Source organism: Mesocricetus auratus, unplaced genomic scaffold (genome assembly GCF_017639785.1).
Source record: "Mesocricetus auratus isolate SY011 unplaced genomic scaffold, BCM_Maur_2.0 Super-Scaffold_100676, whole genome shotgun sequence".
NCBI classification, from domain to species: domain Eukaryota; kingdom Metazoa; phylum Chordata; class Mammalia; order Rodentia; family Cricetidae; genus Mesocricetus; species Mesocricetus auratus.
The window spans coordinates 90,865,291-90,877,270 of record NW_024429266.1 but is presented as its reverse complement, the minus strand read 5'-3'; the positions used below and the strand labels follow the sequence as shown (position 1 = coordinate 90,877,270).

The 11,980-nt window shown below is 40.6% G+C and overlaps 1 protein-coding gene across 5 annotated transcripts in view; it reads right to left on the bottom strand.

The window, feature by feature from the left end:
• Window positions 1–3,165: 3,165 nt before the first annotated feature.
• Window positions 3,166–11,980, bottom strand: part of Foxn2 (forkhead box N2) — a 42,359-nt gene continuing 33,544 nt past the window's right edge. For all 5 annotated transcript variants that reach the window (XM_005077279.4, XM_021231321.2, XM_021231322.2 and 2 more), the window contains exons 5-6: window positions 9,632–9,700; window positions 3,166–7,430 (exon numbers count right to left, since the gene is read on the bottom strand). In XM_005077279.4, the coding sequence (XP_005077336.1) occupies window positions 6,901–7,430; window positions 9,632–9,700 (599 nt within the window). In that variant the 3' untranslated portion in view covers window positions 3,166–6,900. The remainder of the gene's footprint in view (window positions 7,431–9,631; window positions 9,701–11,980) is intronic.

Genomic DNA, 11,980 nt, shown 5'->3' with positions numbered 1-11,980 from the left:
GACTAGATTTGTCTCTTAAAAAAAAAAAACCCCACCTGTGACGGTTTCAGTGAGAGTGATACCCATATACTCATATGTTTGGATACTTGGTCCCCAGTTAGTGAAACTGTGAAGGCAGGAGATGCTGTGGAATACTCCTTTACACTGTGTGAGTATACGTCACTATGATTGGTTTAATAAACAAGCTGACTGCCCAATAGCTGAACAGGGTACAGTAAGGCAGGAGAGCCAGACTAGGAGAATGCTGGGAGGAAGAAGGGCAGAGTCTGGAGTCGACAGCCAGAAGGAGAACGAGTCAAGACACACAAAATGGGATGGAGGCAAAGGCCATGAGCCTCAGGGCAGCACATAGATGAATAGACATGGGTTAAGCTGTAAGAGCTAGTTACTAACAAGCCTGAGCTACCAGCTGAGCATTTGTAAGTAACATTGAGTCTCAGAGTCGTTATAGAAACTCCGCCTACAAGGAGGTGTGTCACTGGAGGCAGGTTTTACAAAACCGGAGCCATCCCTGGCGAACTCTTGCTCTGTCTCCTACTTGCAGATCAAGAGGTGAGCTCTCAGCTGTTCTAGCCACCAGGCCTTTGCTCCATCATCATGGACTTAAACTCTGAAACCTTAAGTCCCAAATAACCGCTTCCTTAGTCATGGTGTCTTATCAAGGCAATAGAAAAGTAACCCATGACACCATGCAAATGAGATCGTGTGTGTGCGCGTGCGCTACCCGAACTCTTAAAATATTTTTTTCCTCTCTACTCCTTTCCTTTCCATCATTTTCTCTTTCCATAATGGGACTTGAACCAGGGGTCCATGCTGGGCAATCACACCATCACTGAGCTCTACCTGAGTCTTTCTTTTCTTTTGAAATGTTCTAAGCTTCCCAGGCAGCTCTGAACTCACTCTGTAGTCTGGGTAGGACTCGAACTTCTCACCCTCCTGCACTAGCCTCCCAAGCAGGGCTTAAAGGCCTGTTACATAGCCTGGCTGGTTATTGTTCATAATTAGGTTCTGGGCTTGGGAAGAAGAGAACACACACAAATTCCTTGTTCACATCCTATCGACTGTTGGTGCTGAGGGTGTGTCTAGATGGCCTGTCTGAGGCAGACGTGGTCACAGTTCTGCACTTCTAATGTCCCATCCCCCACCCCACCCCAGTCCCTTGCCCAGCATAACCGACAAAAGAAACTGGAAGCTCTCCTTCCATTCCCCTGGGATGGAGTGGCCACACAGTTCATTTGAAGTCCTGGGACAGATTAGCCCCTTGTTTTCACTGGTGAGTTTATTAACTGTATCAGATGAACTCACTTATTTATACTCCTTCCCTCCCTCAACCATTGATCTTACAACCATCTACTTAGTTTTGCTTTTCCCAGACTGTTGTATTGTTGGAATCACAACACTCACCTGTCCAGATTGGTTTTACTTTGGTGTTTTTCAAGACAGGGTTTCTCTGTGGTTCTGGCTGTCCTAGAACTCACTCTGAAGACCAGGCTGGCCTCAAACTTACTGAGATCCACCTGCCTGTGCTTCCTGAGTGCTGGAACTAAAAGTGTGCACAACCACAGCATGGTTCACATTGGTTTCTTTTACATTCGTTTTTCCTCAGGGCCTACTATTGCATTAAAAAAATTGTGGTGAAATTGTATGTAAAATTTGCTAATTTACTCACTAGTGTTAGAAACATTCAGTGTTGAGTAATTTCCCAAACTATTCTCAGCTTGCAAAACTCAAGCTCTGTGCATATTAAACAATTCCATCCCCCTCCCCAAGCACTTAGCAACCATTACTACTATAGATATATCATCCAGGTGGAATTATTCAGTATTTTATGTATTAGCTTGCATGTTCAATTTGGCATGAACTCTCTAAGTGGCAAAGAGTCACATTTCCTACCTTAAGAATGTTTAACTGGGGCTGGAGAGATGGCTCAGAGGTTAAGAGCACTGACTGCTCTTCCAGAGGTCCTGAGTTCAATTCCCAGCAACCACATGGTGGCTCACAACCATCTGTCATGAGATCTGGTTCCCTCTTCTGGTATGTGCAGATATACATGGAGGAAGGATGTATTCATAATTGTGCTATTCATAATAAATAAATAAATCTTTTAAAAAAAAAAGAATGTTTAACTGAATGTTTCCTATTTCCCCTATTTATTAATCTGTCGCTATCTAGCTTTGGCTCTGGTGAATAATGTTGCTGCCAATGTTACCCGTGTCTCAGGACAGAAGTCCTGGCTCTTCTGGTCTCAACAGGTTGAGTTCTAGATACTTGTCCCAGTCTTCATCAGCCATGAGTAGCAGTGAAGAGCACACTGTGTCCAGGTTAGGAAAAACAGGTAAAGGGGTTTAGTGACATCCCCATTCTGTGCTAACAGAAGCAGAGATTTCATAGGAAAGGGAGACAAAGGGAGCAGGCATCCCTGGTGGACATCGCTCTTGCCCAGAACAGTGTTCTGACCCACCATCGTGGGTATGCTTCTGCAAAGTGATCTGGCAAAGCTGGTATCACCAAGGGGACCAATCACCATAAGACAACTCTTGCTCTGAGGGCAGCACATAGGGTGAGTGTTCCCATTTGGGGGTGATTTGCCCTGTTAGGCTTGGTGATTCCCTGGCCATGAAGATGCTTGTCAAGCAGAACTAAGTAACTTTAGAAGAGGCAGTCAATGAAGAAGAACCAGAGAAGGGAAAAATGGAATTGGTCAGGCTAGTGATGGGCATCTTTCATCTCCACCATGACTGTACAATAATTTTGAGAAATTCTAATTTATTTATTTATTATTGTTCATGGAGACAGGGTTTCTCTGTGGCTTTGCAGGCTGTCCTGGAACTAGCTCTTGTAGACCAGGCTGCTCTGGAACTCACAGACCGCCTGCCTCTGCCTCCCGAGTGCTGGGATTAAAGGAGAATGCCACCACCGCCCGTTGAGAAATTCTGATTCTTATAATAACCTTATTTTACATTTCTTGAGAAATGTCCATACTGCTTTTCAAAAGTGGCTATAACAATTTTGAATTAATTACTCAAGACCTCCAGTTTCCTCATACAAGCAAGCATCAATAATTCCACACACACACACAATTCTTTTAAAAAATATTTTAAAAATGCTTGAAATGGTAAGTTTCACTACACCACCCCTCAAAAGAACAGAGAAAGCACCAAAAAAAATGTTACAAAATGACGTTTACTCTGCAACTTTATCATAATGAATTGCATCTCTTTGGTAAAAATAAACTTTATAGACATTAATAGTCAGAGATTAGATACAAAAACTAAACATTTGTAAGTTTAAAGACTAAGAGCAAAGACTGGCAACTGAGAAGAGGTTCACTTGTGTCTGGTCATCTATTGGCAGTTAAACTCAGAAGTTTTTATGCTACATCAGAAAAGAGGAAACAATTTAATAACAAATTTCTTTAATTAATCAAAAAGTATTCTTATACTTTTGTTTAAAAATAAATAAGTTACAATGAATTGGCAATTATACATTTTATACACTATATGATGGCCACATAATACTTTTAAAAGTAAGCACTCTGTTTAATAAAAAGTACGATTCTGAAAACAAGTTTGACAATGGCACTGGCAGTTAGATGCAAAGAATGTTCTTGAAAAATGGCAGGTATAACATTAAAATACTCTATTTTTGCCTTTCAATAAATATTTGACTACATCATTAACACACTGGAATAAACTTTAATCAAAAGTTACACATTTCAAAGGAGGAAAAAAAAAACTCTATGACATGTATGTAAACCAGAAAGCCTCAAAAGTTGCTTTAGAAAATTCTAGTTTTCAAAGGGTAAAAGTAGTCTTCGATTTTGGCTAACAGTCTTGCGGCTCTGTGGAACACTCCCACCTGCAGCCGGAGTTGTTCTTAAACACCCCCAGTCTACAAAGACACAACCTTCCCTTAACACTTGCTCTAGCTTTCAACTGCGCTAACGTGTGTTTAAACTGACCGTCTAGTGTGAACCCTTTACAAATGCCTCAGAAAACAGTGGAAAACAAAACAAAAAACATGTGCTGAGCCAGGCATTGGTGGCACATGCCTTTAATCCCAGCATTTGGGAGGCAGAGGCAGGTGGATCTCTGTGAGTTGGAGGCCAGCCTGGTCTACAGAGTGAGTTAGTTCCAGGACAGCCTTCAAAACAATAGAGAAACCCTGTCTCGAAAAACAAACAAACAAAAAAACAAAACCCAAAACACCAACAATAAACCCATGTGCTGACCTTACACTATACAAAGGAATCTGAGAAGTCACGCTGGCTCTGAGGACAGGCAAGGGTCTCAGGTGGGAAGGGAGTGATACACCTTTGCTTTTCTATTCATCTAGGCAATGTTCTCATGCTGAATTAAAAAGCAAAAGATCAACTAATTTAGTAACATATTGCACAAATTTCAAAGATGTATTCAAGAAACACTGATTCTCTTGGCGATGTGGAAAATAAAGATAATAGTGCCAAGACACAGCTTTTACGGGAGACCCATTAAAACTGGAACAGGTTGCAACAAAATTCTTATTTTGATGTAAAACAAAGTATACCTTAGCTAAAACAAGTTTAATATGCTGAAACATGTATGTTGTCCCTGGGTTTCTAGGTCATGTTTACTAAACAAAGTGTGTTAATTATTGGAAATTTCCAGCCCATGAGGTTTGGAAGGACTTCCTTAACTGGAAGCTTCCAGCTACATCTCCCATCAGAGCACTTCAAGCAGGAGCATGGTCCCCAAGGACATCGCAAGGGGCCAGAATGAAGGCTCTCCCCTTGAAATGGATGCCCAGACACAAGAGCACGTGGAAAGCCAGGCACCAAATTCTATACAAGAACTAAGTGCAAAATGTTAGGAGCTCTGCTGTTGGTGTACAGGCCAGGTATCATCCTTGCTTATGGCTATAGCTTTACATAAAAGTCCACTGAAGAGGGAAAAGAAGAGTAAGTTACTAATAGGCATCTGAAGGGATTTCTTAGAGCTAAGAATAACTTTCCTCCTACTTCAGATCATTGCAGATCCAGAACAGCTAATAGAACTTAGAGAAACACTTGTGGTAGAAAATTCCAGAGCAGAGTGCAATGGCCTGGTCCTGGATACTGTGCAAGGCCAATCCAGAGGGCCATGGTGATTAGCTTCAAAATACTGTGCTATCCAACCGAGCTTTATAAGCTCTTTATAATACACACCATGGTAAAACCATACTTTTATTTGGTGTCTTATTCACTGCAGTAAGAGACTAGCTTCACTGTTTTTTTGGAGAGATAACATTTATGAGTTAGAAAAATTTCAAATTCCTCATCCTGCACTATCAATAAAAGAAAAATGTCAATATTTTAGTAGCACCCATTCCATTAATGCAGCTATCTAGATTTAATTACAACTAACATGGAAACAGGAGAGTATCAATGCTGTTATAGCTTAAAGAGTGGTCAATTAAGAAACATGCTTTTATTTTTCTTCTCATTTGACAGTTTTGCCCAAATAAAAAAAAATAAAACATTTGTCTCTTAAAAAAAAAGTTCAAGAAAATGCTTTATAGTCATAAAAACACTTGAAAACAGGAAACTGACCTGAGCCTGTGTATGTGTGCATACAGCAAGTGTATATATGCATATAAATTAGAAAAATGCATAAAAGCTCACTGCCTAGGATACAGGTTGTATCAGGAAATAAGACTAAACTTTCCAAAAGTTTCTCCCATTACTGTAAAAAAATATATTTTCGAGTTACAGTATTAGTATTTCTGTTCTGAACACTATAGTCAAACTGTGATATGAAAACTGTCTCCTATAAGCAGTTTTATTTAAATACTTAATATCTTAGCCAATGCACTTTTGCAATAGTAATATAAAATCTTTTCGCATGGATTAACGGCACATATAGGTATTACAATGCCTCTCAAAAAGATTTGTACAAGATCTAATTTTTATACATATTTTGAAATCCCTGAAGATATTGATCTCTACAGTTGTCTATTAAATGTTTTAAATCTAATTCATTACACATATAATTTTAACTTATACAAAGCTTGGAAAGTTTTGTCCTCAATGACCTACTTTTACTTATGTCATTATTATGTAAAAGTGTAAAGGTGGATGTTATCCCACAACACACTGACTCTGTCCTCTCACTGGACAATCTTTACTTAACTGAGACAGCTAGCCACTAAAGCTTAAACACTTACAAAGTACACTGGAAAAGGCCCCAGCGATGCTATGCATTAACTGTGAGGTAAAAACATCTCAAAGATACTGTTGCAACAGGAATTGGAGTCTTGAGATGAGCCACACCCCCAAATGGCCTTTCCTAAACCTTACAGCTGTATTCACTGCAAACCAGAGAACTTTCTAGGCATCTTTCCCATGTATATTTGGCAAAGCTCATGCTGCAACAAAGAATAATTTAAAACAAGAATAAGACAGATGTGCATTTCACCTCTGGATTGTGTCAGGAGAGGGACACATGAGAAAGATGCCAGCATATGCTTAGCTACATGAGCAACTGCAGGTAATTACAGGATGGGGAGAAAACTGAAAACACTGAGTTACAATTTCTAAATTTTTGACCAATTAGCAAGAGGTTCATCTTTTTTTCCCTACAAGTTTAAGACAGAGGTTGAGAATTTTCTTATACAACATTTTCCAAATTTGAGAGACGCTTATTCAGAATTTATGTTTTGCGGGTCTTTGTATCAGATTTACAATTAGGCATGATCCTAAGAGCAACTGTAACAAAACAAAAACAGAAAGAGAAGCAACCAAAAAGTATTTAAGAGGAAATAAGTGGCACTCCTCCCCTACCCACCGTGAAGCTAAAGAGGTCCTCTATGGCTCTGGCATCCCTTGTAAAGAGCTAAGAAGAAGAGTATTGCCACATGTAAGGAACTTCACACTAGTAAGTGTTTCTACTTTTCCCGGGGTTTGTGACTTTGTGCCTTTGCAGTACTTATTAGGGAACCAAGGCAGGTACGGATTCCAGCAAGGTGGAGAAGCGACCCAGCTGCTTCTTTGAGTTCCTCATCAATCTCTGGACACGCCTGTTTTCGCATCTTTTTGCCTGGCTGTCCTTTTGGAGCACTGTCTTCGTGAGCTTGCGGTGCATAGCCGCTGTCTCCAAGAGGATCGTCCTCCTCATCAGCATCAGCGTCTGTGTCTTCTTCACTGTGGAAGCCCTCGCTGCCATCACTCCCCACGTGGCTGCTCTTTGGGATGAACTCATACACCTCATCCACAGAAGACAGGGAAGAGACGCTGGCCCTGGATGCACAGCGTTGAGCTGCCATGCTATTGGCGCTGTAATTGTGGTCGGCTTTCGGGTCGATGTTGGCCGCTGGAGAATGGCTCTCCTGCAGCCGCACAGCGCCGGGGGCACCGAATGCACTGCTGTAACCCCGCTTCTTCTGCAGTGACGATTTAAGAGGCAGAGGCTTATCGCCTGTGGGAAACAGAACTCCTATCAGTAAGTCAGAGGCATTTGACTGCAAAGGCAGATTACCTCCCAATTCTCACTTTCGAGTAGTATAAAAACCATTTGAAAGATAGCCTGTCCTTTCCATAGAACTTAAGTTACTCTGCACTATTTGCCAAGAATGTCTCAGTATGCCTGCAGACTGCTTGACAATTTCCTTGTGGGCATTTACATTGTTCCCAAGTTTGTAGTGGTCCAAGTAATGCTGCAATGTTGCATGCATGCATGCATGCCTTCCCCTCTCTCCTCTCTCTCTCTGGATTGGCAAAAAAAAAAAAAAAAAAAAAATAAAGGCTTGAGTAAAAAGGTAAATCTATTTTGAATTCAAGCATGCTCAGTTACCCCTGGGGGCCGGAACAACTGGCCGACAGTAGGTAACAATTGACCTATTTTCACACTTTTACACTACATTAGCTACCATTTACATTTTTTTGTTTCCTAAACTAAAGGCAGTATCTTACTTACTTTGCATCTCCCATATTTCTTCTGAGAGTCACTTTCATGCATTTTGCCAACTTTTCTGCTTTCCCATTCTTTGAAATGTATTTATTTAAATATTTTTGTACAATACACATTTATCACATTCTTTTCTTCTCCTAACTCCTATCCACCCACCTACCCACCCCAGCCTTAAATTCTTTCTTTCTCTCTCAAACAATAAAAACAAAATACAAAAACTGAAATCAAAATGGACTAACTAAACCAAACAAACCCAGTGTAATGTGTAGTCTTCCTGCCAGCTACCTGGACCCTGCCAAGCTGTCTGAACCCCCAAATAACACACAGGAAGCTATATTAATTATAAGCTGTTGGTTTGGTTTCTTACTGACTAGCTCTGACTTAAGTATGTAACCCATAGTTGCTAATCTGAGTATTTCCATGTGGTCTTCACTTACGGGGGAGAAGGGTCCACATGTTGCTTCTCCCGTGTCCTACATTGTGGCTCTGTCCTGTCTTTCCCAGAATCCTCAACTCCTAGTCCTACCTATCTTGCTTTCCTATTGGTCAACAGTGCTTTATTCAAAAACCAATAAGACACAGATTTACAGAATGACATCTTTCATCAACCCAGTAAGAAAAAATTAAAGTAAAAAAGTAAAAAAAAGCAAAGCACTACTCCTAGATATGGGGCCTACGATCGGAAGAAACAGCTTTTCCTTGTCCAGCAAGTACCAAGTGCCAATAGCTTCTCAGTTAGGTGCTCTGGGCCCTCTTGCCCTTGGTGCTGGGATTCTGTCTGTTCTGAACCAGTACAGTCAAGCATGTTGCCAGTCTGTTAAGTTCATGTCTGTATCAATACTGTTACCTGAAAACCACTGCCTTCCCACTACCTCTGGCTCAGACTCTCTGCTCTCTCTTCCCTTCAGATCCTGGAGTCCCTGACTGTGTGGCAGCTGTGGGTCCTGTTTGCGTCTTACTTGTTAGACCTTTTACAGACATGATATTTATCTTTTATCTCTTATACACAGTTCCCCCAGTATTCTGCATCACTTCTCTTAATTTTTTGTAGTACTTAAGGTCAAACTTGCCCAGAGCCTTGCACATGCGAGGCAAACTGAAGTCCCCAGCCTCCCAGTCTCCTATTTACCACATTGTTTTCAAACAAGATGGTATGTATCCCAGGCTGGTCTCAAACTTGCTATATGTAGCCAACGATGACCCTGAACTCCTGGTCTTCTTGCCCTACATCCCAGGTGCTGAGATTACAGGAGTACAGCACCAAAGAAATTTTCCTTATGGAGTTTGCAATTTGTAGCTTAACACTTTTCCTATTCCAAACTCTAAATATCCTTTAAAAATTATTTTGTGTGTGTATCTTGTGCACTCTGACCTGTGTATGGAAGTCAGAGGACAACCCCTGAGAATCCCAGGAACTGGACTGGGATTTGGCTTGGTGGCAAGTATGTTTACCCACAGAGCTATCCCACCAGCCCAAATGATAAATGCCCTTTCCTACAGTGAGTCTGTAGCTTGATCAACACAGCAATCTTCCACAGCAGTGCCTTCATTTTTTTCAAATGATTATACCAATAGAAATACAATACAATAGAAACCGAGTCATTCACATTAAAACACCATTTAGCGGAAAAGAAGTAATTCTGCTACGACATTAGCCATCTTGTATTTGAAATCATTAGCTTGGAAATAGACTTATAATGATTGCTTACATTCTAAAATCTCTTGTTCTATTGAAGTATTTAGAAGTATCATTGCAGTGGCAGCATCAATATCAGATTCTGAAAACAGAGAAGAGAGGTAGCATTAGTGTCAAAAATGTCAGCAGTAGGACTTAGGTGGCCTAGAATCATGACAGACACCTTCCATCCCAGCATTTAGGAAGCAGAGGCAGATCATGGTGCTATGAATTCAAAACTAACCTAGGGTTGGACATGATCTAAATATGAAGTCTCCATCCATTATATCTTAAAATCGAAATGTTTACACTAGAGAGCTTTCCTACTTCCTTGCTTTAACTGACTTTCTGTTACTATAGACAATGAACATTGCAGATATAGACTTGTTTTCTCCCTAACATGCTGCAATGTTACTGGTGTCTGCTCATACTTGTTTTGGGAGACAAAAGTCTATATATAAATGCCAGGCTGGCCTTGCACTAGTGTTCCTCCAGCCTCAACTTCCTGAGTACCGGGGATTAAAGAAATGAACCACCAGACCTGGCCTATAAGACCACATTGGGTTTTAGTAACAAGTTCATGTATATCTCACATGTCAGAAACTATAGTGCCTGCCTGCAATTCTAGGTCAGCCTGGCCACCCATAGAGACCTTGCCTCAAAAATAAATAAACAAATAAATAGAGGGGCTCCCTAAATGTCAGGTGAGGTTTGTTTCAGCGATGGATGGGCCCCTGAAATACAAGTGTTCAAGGATTAGCACTCCTCCTCAATAAGTGTTCATGATTACAGTAGAAATTGTAGAAAATAACCGGAATACAATGTAAGTCTCCTTCTGTTACTCATCAAGTAAGTTGACTGCCCTACTGTAAGTCCATTATTCCAGACTGAAAATACAGCAGACAAAAGAAACAAGCTGTCACCTCTTAGAACAGAGAAACAACAACTAAAACATTTCAGCAGTGACAAGTACAAGGGAGGAGAAGTGGAGAAGGTAGGAGTTAGATGAAGAACTCAGGGAGGTTGGGGAATGTCCAAAGCAAAGCACAGAATGTGAGCCAACAGGCCACGGGTCACAACAGAGAGATGATGGGCAAAACAGGTCTCCAGTTCCCGCCTCTTGAGACTTAAGGCAATGTGATAGAGTTCAACACGCTCTTGGGGGGAAAATGCAACTACTACATATTGTCACGCTGTAAAATGGAAAAAGGGAAGCACTTTTCCAAGTGAATGTTCCCAACTTGTGGAGAACAGCTCAAAGACGGGTAGGTGGGTTGGATTTCAAACTCCGCTCATCCCACCAAGTGTCCTGGCACAAGTCGTAACTTAGCAGGACTACTTTCCATAAGTAATTTCTCTCCATAAGAGAGGATCTAATCTTGTTTCCAATTTTATTTAAAAGTGAGAGGAAAATTACAGGGATTTTAACATCTATAAAGAAGACACCTAAAATGCTTCTCATTTAAAGTTCATATATATTTGCATTTCTTTTTTAAAATTTATTTTCATTTATGTATGCCTGCTGAAAGCACATGAAGGTGTTGGATCCTTTGCGCTGGAGCTTCAGGTGATCGTGAGCTACCTGATGGCTGATGCAAACTAAACTTGGGTCCACGAAAGAGCAGCAAGCACTCTTTAAGAAAAGGGTTTCCTGTCATATTATGACAATTCTCAAACAATTTTTTAATTTCAACATCAAAAGTTCAAAACATGGAATCCAAGAACACAATTAACAGGGATCTGCCCAGAGTTGAACTTCTTTTAACAAAACCAACAAAAATCCTCTTGGTAGTAACTACAGACAACTTTTATTGGTGATACGATTAGTCAGTTTTGGTGTTAAACAGAATATATGTTTGTGATGACTGAAATACTTTGCTATTTTTTCCTTCAGAGTGCTTACACTGCTTTAGAGGTGGTGTTTCTGAAACACTGCAATGCCATTAGCTACATTATACAACAGCATGTCTAGCTCATTTGTAAACCACAATTTGATGTTCAAATCACTTATAGTCGAGACATACTACTGATTTCATAACTGGGTCAAACAGTGACCCATCAAAACAGTTCATTTCCTTCCTCTATCCCTGCCCCTTTCTTTATGACTTCCAAAACAGTCTGACTGTACAGCCTAAGCTAACAAGCTTTTCAGCAATCCTCCTGCCTCAGGCTTCCAACTGATGAGATTACAACACTTTGCCTGGTCACACTGCTAACTTCTACCTCTTGAGTTATGCTTTAATAGTCTTCATCTTGGGAAACTATTAGCGGGTGGGGCTAGGGTACCAATTTTAATCCCATGAAAGAGACAAAGATGTTTCTATTATCTGATTCTCAGTCCATATGCTTAAGGAATAAATATGAGAATAATCAAACCATATTT